The sequence below is a fragment of the Nycticebus coucang genome, chromosome 1, assembly GCF_027406575.1.
Source record: "Nycticebus coucang isolate mNycCou1 chromosome 1, mNycCou1.pri, whole genome shotgun sequence".
NCBI lineage: Eukaryota > Metazoa > Chordata > Mammalia > Primates > Lorisidae > Nycticebus > Nycticebus coucang.
This window is the reverse complement of record NC_069780.1, coordinates 79,319,697-79,338,412: the sequence shown is the minus strand read 5'-3', so window position 1 is coordinate 79,338,412 and position 18,716 is coordinate 79,319,697. Positions and strand designations below refer to the sequence as shown.

At 45.4% G+C, this 18,716-nt stretch overlaps 1 protein-coding gene across 3 annotated transcripts in view; it reads right to left on the bottom strand.

The window, feature by feature from the left end:
• Nucleotides 1–17,351, bottom strand: part of FHDC1 (FH2 domain containing 1) — a 44,007-nt gene extending 26,656 nt beyond the window's left edge. For 2 of the 3 annotated variants that reach the window (XM_053582985.1, XM_053583003.1), the window contains exons 1-2: nucleotides 17,238–17,351; nucleotides 9,846–10,477 (exon numbers count right to left, since the gene is read on the bottom strand). In XM_053582985.1, coding sequence (XP_053438960.1) covers nucleotides 9,846–10,343 — 498 coding nt within the window. In that variant the 5' untranslated portion in view covers nucleotides 10,344–10,477; nucleotides 17,238–17,351. Of the gene's footprint in view, nucleotides 1–9,845; nucleotides 10,478–15,706; nucleotides 16,265–17,237 lie in introns of those variants that run through there. The other variant, XM_053582995.1, reaches the window with a different exon arrangement.
• Nucleotides 17,352–18,716: the final 1,365 nt, after the last annotated feature.

Genomic DNA, 18,716 nt, shown 5'->3' with positions numbered 1-18,716 from the left:
GTGCAGGGAGATGGTCAACTATGGAGGCTTACTGTATTAAAGTATTACCATCCTCCCAAACTCACTCGGCAATATTATATTTCCTCAACTAATAATAATACATATCTATTTTAATGTTATATAACTTTTAATATGCAGATGGTTGCAACTAAATATAGTAAGTTGACCAGCCAAGGGACTTAAGATTTCTGCCTTACCGTCTCTGGACTTATGAAGGGCTTATCAGGACATAGCCCTGTCATAAGTTGAGAAGCATCTATATAGTTGTTCTTCCGTAGCCACAGGGAATTGGTTCCAGGACCAAGACCTCCTATGGATACCAAAACTTAAAGGTGCTTAAGTCTCCTATAAAACTATATAGTATTTGGATATAACATACACACATCCCCCCATATACTTTAAATCATCTCTAGATTACTTACAATATCTAATACAGTGTAAATGTTATGTAAATAGTTGTATTATACCTTAAAATTCGCATTTTCTATTGTTGTATTATTTCTTACTGTGTATTTTCCCCAAATATCTTTTTTTTTTGTAGAGACAGAGTTTCACTTTATTGCCCTCGGTAGAGTGCCGTGGCGTCACACAGCTCACAGCAACCTCCAACTCCTGGGCTTAGGCGATTCTCCTGCCTCAGCCTCCCGAGTAGCTGGGACTACAGATGCCCGCCACAACGCCCGGCTATTTTTTTGTTGTTGTTGTTGCAGTTTGGCGGGGGTTGGGTTTGAACCCGCCACCCTCGGTATATGAGGCCGGCGCCCTGCTCACTGAGCCACAGGCTCTGCCCCCCAAATATCTTTAATCCCTGGTTGGTTGAATCTGAGGATAAAGAACCCATGGACAGGGTGGCGCCTGTGGCTCAATGAATAGGGTGCCGGCCCCATATACTGGGGTGGCAGGTTTGAGCCCAGCCCCAGCCAAAACTGAAAAACAAAACAAAACAAAAAAAGGAACCTATGGACATACAAGGCCAACTGGATAATATATATTTAAAATTTTAATTTAGCAAATTCCTCTTAGAATATTATAGCCCACACTTACAAGCCTCACTTCCTTGCATAGCAAGACGAACATGAGATTTGAACGGCAAAAATAGAAAATAACTCTGAAGATATTGCAGATTGAATCCCATCAAAAGGTAATGATCCCATTGTCTTTTGTGGATATAAAAGAACCAATAAGGTTATTTTCAGATACATCATGAAATGTTCAATTTTTTTCTGAAAGGATGATGTCATTTTATTGGGAAAGACTCTGTGTGGCTATGTCCAACAGCACTTGGAAAAGGAAGGGAATGTCCTACATTTTATTTACTCAGAAGTTGTAAAATAATTCTTGTGCTACATGCATTTCATCTAGTCTAAGATGCATAATTTATTTTGAATTTTTAACATATCTGGAATCAAGATGTGTCTCACAATACACAGCATCTTTTGGTTTAACAAAATATGGTACAGTTATTTTCATGTAGTGTCAAAACCCAGATTTTGGCTGTAATAGATTTTTAACTGTTTAAAATTAATAATTTAGCAGACTAGAAATTAGAATTTTGGGGGATTGTTAAATACAGAAGCCATTTCTGCCTTTGGAAGTAAACATCTAGTGGAGGAATATGTGTGGAGGAAAGATAACCTTAAAACTGTTGTATTTTTTTCCATTTGTTTTTTGGTAAAAGGAGACTGGCTAAAATAGGAATGTTGTAATAATGCTCTTCCTTTCCAAATGTATGTAATTCATTGAACAAAAGAGAGTCAGATTTCAGACTAAATTTCTGATCTCTGGGTCTGCTTCTGAGTTTACAAGAAGCAGCAAGACTATTAACCAACATTTATGTCACTTCCTGGCTGTAAGGTTAAATTTTTACAGGAGTATGGTAGCGTTCTTTTGACAATCTTTAACAATCACATTATTTATTAATGTAGGGTTTATTTCATCTTAACACATAACCTGCCAACCATAAAATAAACTCCCAAGCTAAAAGAGCAGACTCCTTATTGTAATCCTACCTAGGGATTACAGTTCAAGTTCAGTGTATAGGGGGAGGAGGGGGCTAAAAAAGAAAGGGTAATAAAACCTGTCAAACTCAACACCCTTTAAAAGCTCACACCAAAAGAAAAAGGAATAGCAATTTATTAAGACAGAAAACTGTTTATTACAATTCATAAATTAAAAGGCCACGTGGGGGCGGCGCCTGTGGCCCAAGGAGTGGGGCACTGGCCCCATATATGGGGGGGCGGTGGTGGTGTGGGTTCAAGCCCAGCCCGGCCATAAAACTGCCAAAAAAAAAAAAAAAAACCCACATGGCAAGAACATGTATATTGCTATAGTTACATGTATGCACGTCCAAAGAACTAACTCTGTCTTCACTTCTACCTCCAACAGGGAAATAAGTTGTTTTATATTTCTTTCATTAAATTGCCACACTCTATTATACTTAACCTTTGACTGCAGCATCCTTCCACCCTTCACATGTCCTAAGCCCTACCCCTCAACCTTCAGGGACTCTGTATACTTGGCCTAGATCCAGAGCTATTGTTGCTGGAAAAGTGATGGAGAAAATTACTCTTATTATCTCTATTTGACAGATAAGGAAACTGAGCCTCAGAGATGTCATTTTATAACTTTCCCAAGGCAGTATTTTAAATGAAATGTTGGCTTGGGTTTAGCTTCCTATAGATATACAGCAAATGTTCCCCTAACAGCCTGGTATGCACACTGAGTTTTCTGTACGAATGGGGACAGATTTGTAGAAAGCCATCCCTAGTGCCTGGCTAAGTTTGCTGGTGACCCTAGAGCTGTTATGTGTGGATGACAAACAGGAATCATATTCTCAGCAGGTAAGATAGCGTCCAGGAGCCTAAGCCCTGGCCCTACAGAGCAGCCCATCAACTTCAACATAGGGCAGCCTCGGCCAGCAGCAGCTGTCCCGAGAGCTCAAGCTGTGAACTCAGTGGTATTGCTAAGCAAAAACCTGGGCTGGCCATGACTAGGCACTTTGCAAGGAAAACAAAGCCCAACACTTCACCCAAACGACATGAAAATGAGACAACTGATAACATTTAGGGACAGTCCCACTCTGTCCTGGCACCTTCACATTTGCCTGGTGCACGGAGGAGTCTCTTTCTCTACTTTATCCATTTGATCCTTCTAAGAAGCAGTGTTATAAAGGTGACTGTTGAAGTCCTTTAAAGAAGGTTATCACTACACATGTAAATTAGCTTATCTCACTTCCCAAATGCTTGCTGTTTCAAAGCTGGGCTTCTGAGAAATGAAGCCCTGTGGGACTGGGTAGTGCTCGGAATCATTCAGAGCGGTGGAGTCTGCACAGGGGATCCCAGGGGGACTTGCTAGCTGCACAAGCGGACTACTCAGAAGCAAGAAATTCCCCAAAGAATAACCCGGGCAATGAATGAACCGCATGAGCCCTTCCTTCCTCCAGCCAGTTCTAAGCAATTGGTAACCTACTCTTCTGGCCACAGCAGGATGTGCAGGACCACCCCTGAAGTCAGCGCCTGCAACAACAGGGTTCATTAGCTTTTCCATTAAAAGTCCTATGAAAGACAGGCAAACAAGGGAGCCAGGAATTTAAGGTAGTGCAGAGTAATGCACTTAACTCCCTTCAAGGATTTCCCACTGGGCTGGGAAGGGGACATGGGCTATAATAACAGTTTCCCCATAGACAGCCAGGGTGGCAGGCCTTGCTCTTAAACACGAGTCAGCAGCACTAGTACTCAGTAGGGGTACACATATATACCCATCTCACTTGCTAAAACCTCCAAATAAGCGGTCCTGGTTTCTTCCCCTACAATTCTTATAGTTTCACCCAGTACCAGTCCACTACAAAATCTGCCTCCCAAATCCTTTAAAGGAAGAAGAAACTTTTTTTTAAACTGTGGTAAAGTACAAATAATGTTTACCATTATAGCCATTTCTGACAGTATAGTTTAGTGGCATTAAGTAATTAAATACATCCATACTGTGGTGCAGCCATCACTGCTCATCTGTCTCCAGAATTTGTCACTTCTTTTTTTTTTTGGTAGAGACAGAGTCTCACTTTATGGCCCTGGGTAGAGTGCCGTGGCATCACAGCTCACGGCAACCTCCAACTCCTGGGCCTAAGCGATTCTCTTGCCTCAGCCTCCCAAGTAGCTGGGACTACAGGTGCCCACCACAACGCCCGGCTATTTTCTGGTTGCAGTTCGGACGGGCCGGGTTTGAACCCACCATCCTCGGTATATGGGGCCGGCGCCTTACTGCCTGAGCCATGGGCGCTGCCCCAGAATTCTTCACTTCTTGCAAAACCAAAACCCTTTACCCATCAAACTACCTCCCCATTGACCTTCCCCCAGCCCCGGGCAAGCACCATTCTACTTTCTGTCTCCATGAACTTGGCTACTCCAGGTACCTCATGGAAGTGAAACCATACGGCATTTGTTCTTTTGTGTCCTCATTTCACTCAGCATAACGTCCTCAATGTGGAAGAAGACACTTTTTGAACCACTTTTGTTTCCATAGGTCAAAGAGGGCTTCTTTACTTAAGTAAACTCATAGTAACTATTTCAATCTCACTTCAAATTCTGAGATGCAAAATTTTAAACATCTTCCTTTATACTCCAGTATGAACCTGGCATTTGGTTTTTGATAGTTTTTCTATCAGTTGGAAATTGTTCTCCCCCTCACTTTAGAAAAAAAAATGAAAATCTGGTTGAAGCACATTTTTTCCACAAATTTATTTAAAATATGCTATCTGGTTCTACAGTTCTAGATTATAAACATGTCTCGGAATTCTAGAACATACTAGGATCATAACAAAGTTGAGAAAGAATGATACCTGACTTACAATGTGGGAGAATAAAACATTACTTCTTCTTTTTGCTTTGTTCTTTTTTTTTGAGACAGAATCTCACTTTGTTGCCCCCAGGGAAAAGTGTAATGAATGGCGTGATCTTAGCTCACAGCAACCTTAAACTCCTGAGCTCAAGAGATCCTCCTTCCTGAGCCTCCCAAGGAGCTGGGAGGCACACAGTGCCTGGTTAATTTTTCTATTTTTAATAGAGACAGGGTCTCGCTCTTGTTCAGGCTGGTCTCGAACTTCTGAGCTCAAGCAATCTGCCTGTCCCGGCCTCCCAGATTGCTAGGATCACAGGTGTGAACCACTGATAATAAATTTAGAAAAACTAATCTTCTTTCCATATATCCCTTCTCTCTTTCTCTCTCTCTCCTTTCCTCTTTTACTAATTAGCTATTTTAGTTATTTCCCATATGGTCAATGCAATATTGCCACAGACATTACAGTGAATGACCTCAAGCGGCTCAACATTGGTGTTTTCTTTGCCTTGTAAGCAGGTTCCTTTGAGCAATTCTGTCCAGTTCAGCAAACTTTCTTTTTCTTTGGAGGATACCAAATGGCTAAGACACATCCCTACCTTTAAGAGTTGCTCAAAATGGCCAAGCATGGTGGTTCATGCCTGTAATCCTAGTATTCTGGGAGGCCAAGGTGGGTGGATTGCTTTAGCTCAGGAGTTTGAGACCAGCCTGAGCAAGAGTAAGACCCTGCCTCTGCTAAAAATAGGAAAACTAGCCGGCTTTGCGGTGGGTGCTTGCTCAAGTCCAAGAGTTTGAGGTTGCTGGGTGGTGCCTGATACTGAGGGTGGCGGGTTTGAAACTGTCCCTGGCCAAACTGCAACAAAAAAATAGCTGGCTGTGTGGTGGGCGCCTGTGGTCCCAGCTACTTGGGAGGCAGAGGTAAGAGACTCAGCTAAGCCCAAGGGCTGGAGGTTGCTATGAGCTGTGATGCCATAGCACTCTACTGAGGGTGACAAAGTGAGACTCTGTCTCTTAAAAAAAAAAAAAAAAAAAAAGAGTTTGAGGTCACTGTGAGCACTGTACCCAGGGCTATGGAGTGAGACTGTCTCAAAAAAAAAAAGTTGCTCAGGCTTCTCAGGGGATAAAATCCGTGGACTTTGAAAAGGTGAGTTTGGCTTGGCACCTATAGCTCAGTGGCTAGGGTGCCCAGCCACATACACCAGCACTGGTGGGTTCAAACCCAGCCTGGGCCTGCCAAACGACAATGACTACAACTACAACCAAAAAATAGCCGGGCATTGTGGTGGGTGCCTGTAGTCCCAGCTACTTGGGAGGCTGAGGCAAGAGAATCACTTAAGCCTAAGAGTTTGAGGTTGCTGTGAGCTGTGAAGCCACAGCACTCTACCAAGGGCGACATAGTGAGACTCTGTCTCAAAAAAAGAAAAGGTGAGTTTCAGCTGAATCTTTTTATAAGTATCCTTAATAATATATCTTTATTTCTAATTACTTTATTACTGTTTAATTTTTATTGTACATCACATCTACAGTCTTTTCAAGTTAATTTTTAATTCACAAAGATATAAGTATAGTAATACTTTGTAATCACTTTTCTCTTACTAAATGATCTAATTTACTATTTTTAAAAGTTGTTCTTTCTAAGTTCAGCAATTCTCAAACCCAAATCTTCCAGCAAATTCTTCCTTTGGAGAATAATGGAACTTATTTGTAATGATGTGTAAGCCCTTTAAAGTATAAGCCAGTCACAGAATGTTAGGCTGTTTCCAGAGGAGATATTACATTTCCAGGGACAAAATCTGATTCTTAGTTTATTGGAACCTCCAGAATTATGGCCCATGTCGAAACATGCTGATGCCATGCTTCTAGGCTCAGGATTGGCCCCTCTGCTGAACATGTGGTTGGGGATATTCTGTAGCCCATACAGACAGATGGTGAGGACTATTACTTTCGACCCTGGACTCTACTTATTGCAGAGTGAGTTGGAAGATTTATTACCGATCCTTGTCACATGATAACTGCTGAGTAATGACTTCTTTAGAAGAAAATCTAATGAGGGAAGGAAATCGCACGTACCATATTCTGTTACTGAATAAAAAGCTTATATGTATAATACTTCGAGCCAGGTTGCAAATAACATGAAAAATTGAAAATCATTCTGGATAACCTCTATTATGTGACAACAGCACCTAACATGCATTTAAATGGATTGATCTAAACTACTTGTCCTACCTCAATACTGAAGAGTTGAGGAGTTAGATTATCTTATGATACATAGTCATGGTGATTTAATTTTTCTTTCTAGTATGCTGTCTCTCAGATTAGGACCTACAAACATTGAAAGTAAAGATCTCTGCATACCCATGTTCATAGCAGCATTATTCACAATAGCTAAAATGTAGAAGCAACCCAACTGTCCATCAATAGATGAGTGGTTAAAGAAAATGTGGTATCTACATGTAGTGGAGTTATTATTTAGGCTTAAAATTCTGACACATTTGTTACATGGATGAACCTTGGAGGAATTATGCTCAAGTGAAAATAAGCCAGCCACAAAAGAAACAAGTACTGTCTGATTCTGCCTGTAAAAAGTACCAGGAGTAGTCAAGTTCCTAGAGACAGAAAGCAGACTGGTGGTTGCCAGGGGCTAGAGGGAGGAGGGAATGTGAAGCTATTGTGTAATGGACACAGAGTTTCAGTTCTGCAAGGTGAAAAGAGTTCTGGAGAGTGACAATGACAATGGTGGTGCCAACAACGTGAATGTATTTAATGTTACTTAAGAGATGGTAAATTTTATGTCATGTATCTTGTTTTTTCACAATTAAAAATAATTTTAAGACTATTTTAAAAAAATTCCTTAAAGGCTGGGCACCGTGGCTCACACCTATAATACTAGCACTCTGCGTGGCTGAGGCAAGAAGATCATTTGAGTCTAAGAGTTTGAGGTTGCTGTGAGCTGTGACACCACAGCACTCTACCCAGGGCAACAGAGTGAGACGCTGTTTCAAAAAAAAAAAAAAAAAATTAAGTTAAATTTTTAAAAAGTAGTAACCTATCCAGGGTACAGGGGTGGATGGAGACAAGAAGAGAGAATTTTTTTCCCTGAATTTTAGATCTGGCCTGGAAAAGACATTTCTACTTCTGCCAGAGTTGGGAAAAGATGCCACTTTCCTCCCTCCCTGTGTGGTTCTTAATCCCTCTTTAATTCATAAACAAAGCAGCAAGTTCCCTGTAGCTCCTTGAAACTTTCCCAACTCACAAATGATGCTACCTACTCTACCCCGCCGTCTAACCCCCTTTTGATACAGGCACTGCCCTGAGATGTATGCCTCATTTCCAATCATGAGTTCAGTATTCTTGCATTTCAGTAAGGAGAGTAAAGAGACAATGGTGAGAAATGACCAACCGCACAATAAAGAACCTCTGTTGGGAGCTGGGGCAAAGGCCAGGGTACTAAGGAAATGACTTCTTGCTCCTTCCAATACTGAAAGGATATTCATTCTAACAAATAAAAGGACCTTGCATAAAAAGAAGAGACAGGAAAGCCTGTGTTCAGCACAGAAGGCACTGAGGGTTCTCTTGAAGATTTCCTTCTCAGATTTGTTTCACATTTCACACTTAATTTTAATCTCAGTCTTTTCTACATTTCACCATAAATATAGTAGGCTCTTGGCTATTTCCACAGAGAATGATACAACCAGCTTTAAGGGCCCCAGGTGAATTAGTGGAGAGAAGGAATTTACATGTTCCTAGGCCAGAAGGAGAAAAGAGGTCAATATGGTTGGTTTAAGAATAATGTACAGAGCTGCTTCTTCATCTCAGGGCCCTGCCCACTCTCTTATCTAGTCAATTCCATCTCTGACCTATTTTCTCTCCTCCTTTAAAACAGATTTTGTAAAATGATAAATTTATGTTGTCTTTTCTTCTTCTTTCTCTTTTGTTGTTGTTTTTGTGGGTAGCATTCTTTCCTTTTAATCCTTGATTTCCTAATTATTTCTTCTAGCAAGTAGTGGTTTCTTAATTTACCTTCATGTTTCTAAATTGACAGTATTTACAAAAGTAATTTTTGATTCCATTTCTATAATAAATGGAAGTCTGTAGCTCTGGGGTCATACTTTCAGCTAACTTCTTTTATTTTTATTTTTTTGCAGAGACAGAGTCTCACTGTACTGCTCTCGGGTAGAGTGCCATGAGGTCACACGGCTCACAGCAACCTCCAACTCCTGGGCTTACGCGATTCTCTTGCCTCAGCCTCCCGAGCAGCTGGGACTACAAGCGCCTGCCACAACACCCGGCTATTTTTTTGTTGCAGTTTGGCCGGGGCTGGGTTTGAACCCGCCATCATCGGGATATTGGGCCGGGGCCCTACTCACTGAGCCACAGGTGCCGCCCTCAGCTAACTTCTTATACATTAATAGCTTTTCATTTTTTTCCCCTCAAAGTAACACATTCAGTGCTAATTGAAACATGCTTCCTATATAAGTCCACCTGAAAGTAGCTTTATGTTTTGGCTCTCTGGAAATCTCTGTTAAACAATGGTCAGAACTTAATTCAGGATCTGAGGAATGAAGGCCTTGTTTAAAAGACTTGTTTAAATGAAGACTTGTTTAAAAAAAACAAAACTGGAGGGAAAATAAGGGGAAAATCCTAGGGATGGATTTTAGCTGACGTTATTTAATAAAAGGCATTTTGTCCCAAACAGCCCCAGTTCATCCCAGATAACCAAGTGTAGGAACTCAGTTTTTTGTTTTTACAGATGCTAACAATACTGGACTTGGGCAGAATTTCTCCACCATGGGAACCCTCAGCAGATGTGCTAGACAAGGCGGTGCTGAGAGGCCAAAGACCAATGCCCCAGAGAGCATGTTCTGTGCATGAGGTCATAATCCACCGGGAAGTCTGGGAGGATACGGTACACACACTTGTTACGCTTTGTGATATTCAGCTCAGGCTTATCGGTGAGGCCCTCACAACAATGTAGTCAGTGTGTTAAGGATTATCCCTTTACATTCTATTCTTACCTCTTCTCGAGTATCCCTGAAGGATGAGTTTAAAGTTCCTCCTCTCCTAGGAAGGGAAGACTTGCTGGGGTCTTCTTGCTGCCCAAAGAGCTCCTCGATAGTCTTTGTATCAATTTGGTAGCAATGCTGCTGACTGGCTGCCAGGGTCCAGATGTTGGTTTTGCCACGAACTTGCTCCTCTGGAATGGTTTTCCAAAAAAAGCTTCTCATCCGCTTTTTCTTACCAAGGTGGCTGTAGCCATTCACGTGAGAAGCTGGAGGTGGTCCTGGAGGGGGAGGTGGGACAGGAGGCCCCCCAGGTAGTGGAGGTGGTAGGGGCGGAGGAGGAGAGGGAGGAAACCCTTCCCCCAAATGTGGACATGGCGGAGGTGGGGGGGGTGGAGGAGGAGGTAGAGGAGATGCTGGAGGTGGCGTCTGCCCAATCATGAATCCAGCTGCTGTGGTGATAGTCCCATTTTCTTTATCACTGACCAAGGAGACACAATTCATAACATGCATAGTACCGCTGCCTTCTAAGGAGATAATTTCTTGACCTTGAGGAAGCAGACACAAACATCAAACTTGTGTCGCTCTGTCATCCGCTATCTGCCACCAGGAAAAAAGGCAACTGTGCTGCAGGTCATCATCAAAACCTACCAAGATAAAACAAGTGTCAAATCAGTATGGGCAAACATTTTCATACTGGCTTGTCCTTTCGGAGGCTAGTGTCATCCTTCCGTATCAGCTGGATATTAAGATCAACAAGCTGCAACCCCCCCCCGCCGCCAAGTGCATTAAAAGGAATTCATATTTTTCTCTTTTGTTGTTGTTTTTTTTTTTAGAGACAGTCTCACTTTGTTACCCTCAGTAGAGTGCTCTGGCATCACAGCTGACAGCAACCTCCGCTCTTGGGCTTAGGCGATTCTCTTGCCTTAGCCTCCCGAGTAGCTGGGACTATAGGTGCCTGCCAAAACACCCGGCTATTTTTTTGTTGCAGTTTGGCTGGGGCCAGGTTTGAACCTGCCACCCTTGGTATATGGGGCTGGCACCCCACTCACTGAGCCACAGGTGCCGCCCAGGAATTCATACTTTTCTAAATGTGAACCAAATTTTACTACCTGGAAATCCCACCTAAGCAGTAATAAATCCAATTTGGAAACCTTCCATGAATCAATAAAGCCCATATCTATTGACAGCCTATAGGTTCAGCAAGTATTGTTCACTTCATGAATAAACTACTTGTTGACTAACTGGTTCATTCTCTTCAGGCAATGGATACCAACCCTAGGACTGCCCAAATAGCTGAAGCATTAGGTATTAGTGACCCTGCCTTTTTCCAGTCTGGACATGTTTCCTACCAATCGCTAGGTCAAAAGGCATCTTCTGCCTTGTACAGAATAGGCAGGACATGTGGATGACAAAATAAAGGCCTAGCTCATTTCTCTAGAGTCGGGCCCATCATGTTCCTTTTCCACCCGGTGATGTGGCTTCTCCCCAAATAGAATGAAAAATGGCAGATGTGAGGATAAAGGTTCCAACTCTAAATCGAGTTCTACTGTTTACAACTTTAGACAAGTCACTTCGCCTCGCTACACTTGAGCTTTTCCATTTGTAAAACTTAGAGGCTACACTGAATGCCCTCTCTACAATGCTATCGTCATGGATTCTAGTTAAGCCACTCTTGGGAAACGTTCTGCATCTTCTGTGATACAGCAAAGGAGAGACACACACGAGCACATGCTGCCCATATCACATCTGCCACATGGTCATCCCTTATCCACCCGGTCACCAACTTATTTTGGTGACTTGTTTATGGAGCTCTACATGTTTGTTTTTTGGTGTGGGGTTGTTACTGACTTGATGTGACACAGGGGTCATCAGGGCAGGTAAGTGGGAGTGTGGAGAGAGGGACCCTGTGCAGGCTAGCGAGTGAGCACCCTCAATTCGGTGGGAGTGTGGAAAGGGAACTTTTGCCTCCAAATCACAAAGGGCCATAGAGAGGGGCTTTTTACACTGGACTTCTGGGTGTAATTATCTTTTTTACAGCATCACTGTCAAGTCCATACTTAGAAACACAAAGTTGGTTACACAATACTGGATTATACGGGAATAAACTATCTGGTATCACCAATTAAGTTATCATGAAATGTTTTACATAGAACCACATATAAAAGGCAGAATTGGCTTGGGATTGAGAGTGGAGATTTTAGAAACAGACTGCTTCTCAGAATCCATTTCTAGTAATTCCTAAATGTGTGACCTGACCAGAGGCAGGTTATTTAACTTTCGGCATCCTCATCTACCATATTAGGGCATACTTCTCCGTTGCTTTGTAGAAGCATAAATCCCCACTAAGATGCCTGGTACACAGTTAGCTATAATTATTAATAAATTTATATCATATGTACATATGATTTCCCTCTATTTTCACAAGTATTACATTTACTTTAAAATATGTATTGAGTTTACAGAAAAGAAGCCAAGTTACCCCTAGCTACTAGAAGCATACTTTTAACATTTCCATTCTATGTCATCGGAATTTATGGTTTGCAAGATTTGTTCTATTTCAATGCTCAGTGATTGTATATTAACTGTCTCTACAAAAAAATATTTTTATAAAACATTTGAATATTGGAGTTCTGAAAACTGTTTACATATGGGCTGAAAATGGTATTTCCAGACATTTATTGGGTAATTTTTTTTTTTTTTGCCATTTTTAAGTGTATAATTCAGAGGCATAAAGTACATTCATAATATATGTCACCAGAGGACAATTTTTAAATAAGTAAAATTGAAAATATTTATACAAGCTGAGTTACATTCCATTTCATATGCAACTGGATTTTAAAAGGAGTTTTCATAATTATCAGTAGGGGCACAACTAGGCTGTTTTCATAGTTGGCACCCCTAAAGCAAATGACTCATTGTCAATTACAGTTTATAGTTATATTTGAACTCTTCTTTTTCAAGACTGTGCAGGTAATTTTGGCAGTTTATCCTTAACATATTTAAAAATACTTCTGTACATAAAATATCTCATGTATAGCAGAGCTGCTAATCCTCCAATTCACCTCCAATTCCAGATATGCTGACTTGTTTACAGATTATCCCTCTTAAGAATGGCAATAAGCTAAAAAGGTCTCCAACCTAGAAAGCAATAACTCATTCACTATTGTGTATGTACAGATGTGCCATTAAACCACACAAAGCAAATGAAGAGATACTAATAATGACGGAGAAAGGCTATGTACACTCAAAGGTTACTGTCTCCTAACACCAAAGCCAACAGGATGCTTTCTGAGTGAGTACTGTGCTTTGCCATGATTCTAATCATTGCCTCATCTTGAGAATGAATGTTATTTTTAAAAGGTTAAGTATGGTAGCTCATGCCTGTAATCCCAGCACTTTGAGAGGCTGAGGTAGGAGGATCCCTGGAGGCCAGGAATTTGAGATCAGCCTGAGCAAAAGTGTGAGATGCTATCTCTTAAAAAAAGAAAAAAAAGTTTAAAGGACAAAAGAAAACGTGTAACAGTGTCGCTGGTGTGTTGTCTAGTTAATTTTTTTCCAAGGGTAACATATAAGGATCTTGGCTCCCCAATAGTATCTACACTTAATCTCAGCCAAAAGGCAGAGAAGCAATCCCAACAACTTCTAATTAATCAGCTCGCCAGCAATGATTAGCTAAGACAATAATGCTTTCACTACCCTTACTTCAATAGAGCTTCCCCAGAATTTCCAATGTCAAAAAGGTGGTAGGAGAGGGAGAGTGCAAAAAGAATTCTAACCTTTTCCACAGTCCCATGAGAAATTAAAATAGAGGCTGCACAAAGGATATTCAATTTACTTCAGTACTGTCTGCAGTGAAATACATTCTCCAGGTACACCAGAAGAATACGGCAATGCCATAGCCCTAACAGACACCAGCAGGGACAATGGGATTAGCTCCAAGTCTGTCTGGACTATGTCAGTGTCTATCAATCTCCCCAGGGCAGACAGAGACAGGCTTTTTTTTTTTTTTTTTTTTTTTGAGACAAAGCCTCAAGCTATCCCCCTGAGTAGAGTGCTGTGGCATCACAGCTCACAGCAACCTCCAACTCCTGGCTCAAGTGATTCTCCTGCCTCTGCCTCTCAAGGAGCCGGGAATTCAGGCACCTGCCACAATGCCCAGCTATTTTTTGGTTGCAGCCATCATTGTTGTTTGGCGGCCCGGCCTGGATTTGAACCCGCCAGCTCAGGTGTGTGTGGCTGGCGCCTTAGCGGCTTGAGCCACAGGCGCTGAGCCATTTTTTCCCCATTTTTAAAATTAAATCATAAACACATAGATCATGTATATATTAATGCATTTATGGGGTACATTGTGCTGATTTCATATAGAATTAGGAATGCTTACATCACACTGGTTAATATATACCTCCTCATCTCGTTTACTTAATTATTGTGTTAAGACAGTTGTACTCTATACTAATAGATCCAACATGTACCCTTGCATTATGCACCACAGGTGTGATCCCACCATTCACCCTCCCTCCATCTGACAGAGACAGGCTTGTATTGAACATCTCACCTACAGGCTGCTAAGCCTAGCCCTGGGTAAAATGCAGAGCTGTTAAGATTAGGCTCTGAAGATGAGAACTTCAAGTCTTCTGAATGCTAATTATGACCCCATCAGAGGTGTCTTTGAGTGATTTAACTATGGGAAATTTCAATAAGATGATGCTGTGATCTTGTACTTAACATTTAGTTAACAGGCAAGCAAAAAGTCTTAGAATAAGAATGTTCACAAGAGTCTTCAAAACAGCCCTCTGGCCCCCTCCTAGGCTCTCTTACCTAAAAGCACGAACTACTTTGCCCTCAGTGTCAGAAACATCCCTAGACTTCTATTCTCTTGAAGGGAGGAGGCAGCAGAGAAGAGTTTATGTAGGCTTCATCTATCTTCCAGTGTATTTGAGAGGAAAACAGGTTATTTCAATCAGTGCAGAGCTCAGGGCTTTCCTGAAAGAGGGCCAGTAAGGCCTTGTTGCTCAGCTGGTCACTCACTACCTTGGTCAACAATAATCAAAAGTGACACCAAGGAAACCTGCCAGAAAACCTTTCCCCTTGACTCCTGGCATGTGTCACAGGTGAGGTGCGGGCAGGAAGGGCCCGCCCATGGCCTCTAATAAGGATCTGAACAAAGCAAGGTAGGTTTGGAGAGAAGAGAGAGAAACACACAGTCTTATTTTCCCGCGGGGTGGGCGGGGGGGGGAGAGTACAGACAATTCTAAAATACATAATTTCTGCTCTCACTCCATTAACGCTGGGAAAAGGCTATCCCCCACCACCTTCCCACACCTTTCCTGACTATTAAACACAGAACGGCTGTCAATACAACCACACAGACCACCAGAACTGGAAAACCTGTCTTCACCTTTGCTCCCCAGGCAGCAGCGAAGGAACCCAGGACCGCGCGTTTCCAGCGCATTTAATGGCGCAGCACAGAGGAACGTCCACAGATGCCCCAGAGCAGCACCCATAGCAGAGGAAGCAAGCCTGGTTTCTACACGTACGTTTTCCGTTCCTTTCACTGTCCCCAAACCGAGAAAAAAACAACAACACACGCGTGCCAAAGGATGCCCTAGAGAGAAAGGAGGGAGGAACGCCGGCTACTCATCCCAGGAAGCCAACTGTGGGTCACGGAGGGGTGGTTACAGACGGCCAAACACTAGGGCTAATTTCTACGCAAACCGATGTTTGAAAACCCACCCCTAAGTCCTGAAGAAGGCGGCGTGGATGGCACTAGGGGCCCGATTTCTTTGAAGTTAGTCTGGATACGTGGTAGTTTACTAGGTCTACACAAGGACGAGCGGTCTGTCTCCAGCCCCGTGCCCCGCCCAGTCACTCACCAGAACCCAAATGCTCCCAAATGCTCTCGGAGGGCGCCGCGACTCCCCGCCCGCCGCGGCCACCCAGCCACGCTCGCCGGAATACCGCGGCAGCCCCGCGTTGGAGACAGCAAGAGGGATCCGAGCCGGAGGTCCCGCGGGCCGCGCGCGAGCCCCAGCAGCGTCCTTATCTGCGCCCAACCCGAGCGCTCCGCGGCGGCGAGGGTGGGGGCGTCGGTGCGCCGCGGAGATAGACGCCCACACGGCCGCGCAGGCTCCGCGGCGGCCCGGGGAGCGCCGGAGGGAGGCCGCCGCCAGCGCCCGGGGGACACAGCGGAGCCGAGGAGCCCACACCACGGAAGGGCTTAACCCTGCGCCTCCGGGGAGCGCCGGCCGTTCTCCCCCCACCCCCGCTTGGAGGAGCTACCGGATCGGCCGCCTCGCTGGCTCACTCCTCCCCGAACCCCGGCGGTCGGGGCGGGCCGGGGTGGGGGGTCGGGTCGTTCGGTCCCGCCCCCTCACCCCCTACCGGCCTCGGCTTTGGAGCCCACGCCCCCCACCCCCCGCCATGCGGACCGGGTGCCCGCCCCTCTGCAAGTCCACCCCACAAAGCTCCCAGAAGTGGGAGGAGAGGGCTGGCAAGGGGAGGCGGCTGTGTGATTGAAGCAAAAGGGGGGGTGTCTTCCGGTTCACGGACCCCGGGTCCTCTGCGGCCACTCGCCCTGGGTCCCACCTCTCCTCGAATCTCCGCAGCGACACCTCCCCAGATCTACCCGGTCTGAGTCTAGGGCGCGTGGGAGAAAAGCCTCACGGCCGCACTGCGGCTCGGCCAAAAGGGTGCAGGGAAAAGCCGGCGACAAAATCACAGAGAGGAAGACTCCTGGCATTTGAAATCGGAGTCAGAGAATTAAACAGAGAACCCGCGGTCCAACAGCTGGAGGGTATCTTCCTGTCTGGAGGGTGACTCGCCAGCCCACCCGTTTTCCCCTCATACTTATGCAAGCGTCGGGCGCGACTTCCAACAGGAACTTCGCACCGCCAGAGCAAAAGCGGGACCTGCCTGGTCCTTGGTCCGCATCACCGGACTTGGTGCCCGCCAACCCGCACCCACTGTCACAGGAAAAGTCGTGACTCTCAGTTGGCAAAGGGAGCCGAGCGAAGCGCCCTGGCCCTTAGTTCTAAGAGGGACTTCGGCTGTCTCCGACCAGCCGGACAAACTGGGGGGCAGTTGATCTTAAAGTTTTAGCTAAAACTAAATCAAATGGCCCAGGTCCAACTCGGAGGCAGCCCGCGATGGAGCAAGTTCTCCAAACGCGGGTCCACACCCGCGCGTCCTCGCCTAAAGGGAGATAGCCAAACTCAGCAGGATGGATGTGTGGGGAGCTCGAGCCTTCTCCCAGCCTTCCAGTGAGACTGGAAGGAAGCCGAGACGCGACGCTCATGGGCTGCTCTTCCCAGCTCCTCCAGTCCGACGCTCCCGAGCCGGGAGGCAGTGGTTCCCGGTGCCCCGCGGCGCAGTCGCCCCCGCCTCGCCCGCCCGCCTCCCACTCACCTGCGGCCGGCGCGCCCGGCTCCCACTGCGCACACCGCGGCAGCCTCCCGCCGTAGCGTCTCAGAGCTCCTGCACGGTCACTGCGCCGCCCCGGACCGCGAGGGGGCAGGGCGGGGCGGGACGCAGCGGCTGCCTCAGGTAACAATGCTGCGGACCAGGCTGCTCCTCCAGCCTGCCGCGAAGGGCAGCACGCCCTTTCCTGCTCCGCCCCCTTCCTCGCTCTCCTTTCCACCCTCGGAGCGCCACCGTCGCTGCCGCCGCGCTCTCCTTCACCTGCGCGGGCCCCCGGGGGCCTGGGCACTCGGCATCCGAAGGCTGGAGCTGCGCCCGGCTGTGGGCCGCAGAGGGAACTGGGGACGGCGGGAGACGGAGCTTGGCTGGGCTGTCCAGGGGAGCCAGGTGTCCCCGGGAACGGGCGAGGGGTGGCGCTAAGCTGCCTTCTAAACCGGCGAGTGCCTTCCACAAAGGAGCCTTTGCCGCAGCCTCCCAAAGACCCTCCCCTGCGCAAACGCGCGCGCACACACCGCACACACTCACTCGGCGCACTCCACACTGTCATACTGCCCCCTGCGCGGGCGCCAGGCCCCCTCTGCTGCACACTTGTTTCTCCTGGGAGAACTAGGCAGCACTTGGGCGGACTGTCCCAGCCCTTGCAGCAGAATTCTGGCTGGGCCAGGATTCTGGCCTGGTCAGTTCCTCCTGGTGAGCCTGCCCTGTAAATCTGTAAATCTGTTATTATTATTTTTTTTTAATTCCAAAGATGATGGCAACAGGAACTTTTAAGTTGTATTAAAGAGAAGAAAGAAAAAAAAGTCTATTCCAGACCTGATCTAATGAACCCACGCTGTCTGGGGAAGGCACACTCCTCACGGAAGGAAATGGGAATCAGTTTAATCGCATCTTTTTTTGCAAACTGACTTGTAATGCCAGACAGTGAGAGACGAATAGCCAAAGAAAACTTCGGGCAAAACTAGCTGATCAAAAATCAACTGCTGTGGTGGGGAGGTGCCTCAGCAAAGATGAAGTCATTGCTACCTTTCACTGGGTGATCACAGATAACAGATCAGGGCTTTTCCAGCCTCAGGTTCCTGATAACTTACATCTTTTTCGTCCGCAGTCCCTGCACAGGACAGAATTGCTGACTTTCACAGGCAAACCTTGGAGAAAGAGAAACTGTAAACCACCAACCAACAAAAACCTGTGCCTGCCAAGAGCCCATTTCTTGGCCATTGATGTGGCTTACACTCCGCACGAAGAGAAATGAATCCAACTAAGACCTCAGAAAGTCTCAAGTAAGGGGGAATATGTAATGAAAGAGCAAGTCCCATGCTCAGGGTGCTGTTAGTAATGCCAAAGGATCATCGACCACACAGGCTAAAGTTAAATTCCAGCTGATGAGTAGTGAGGAGCAGACTGGCATCCTCTCCTCTCCTCTGTCAGCCTGGGTAGATGAGGAGGCCACTCCCCTTACATCCTTCC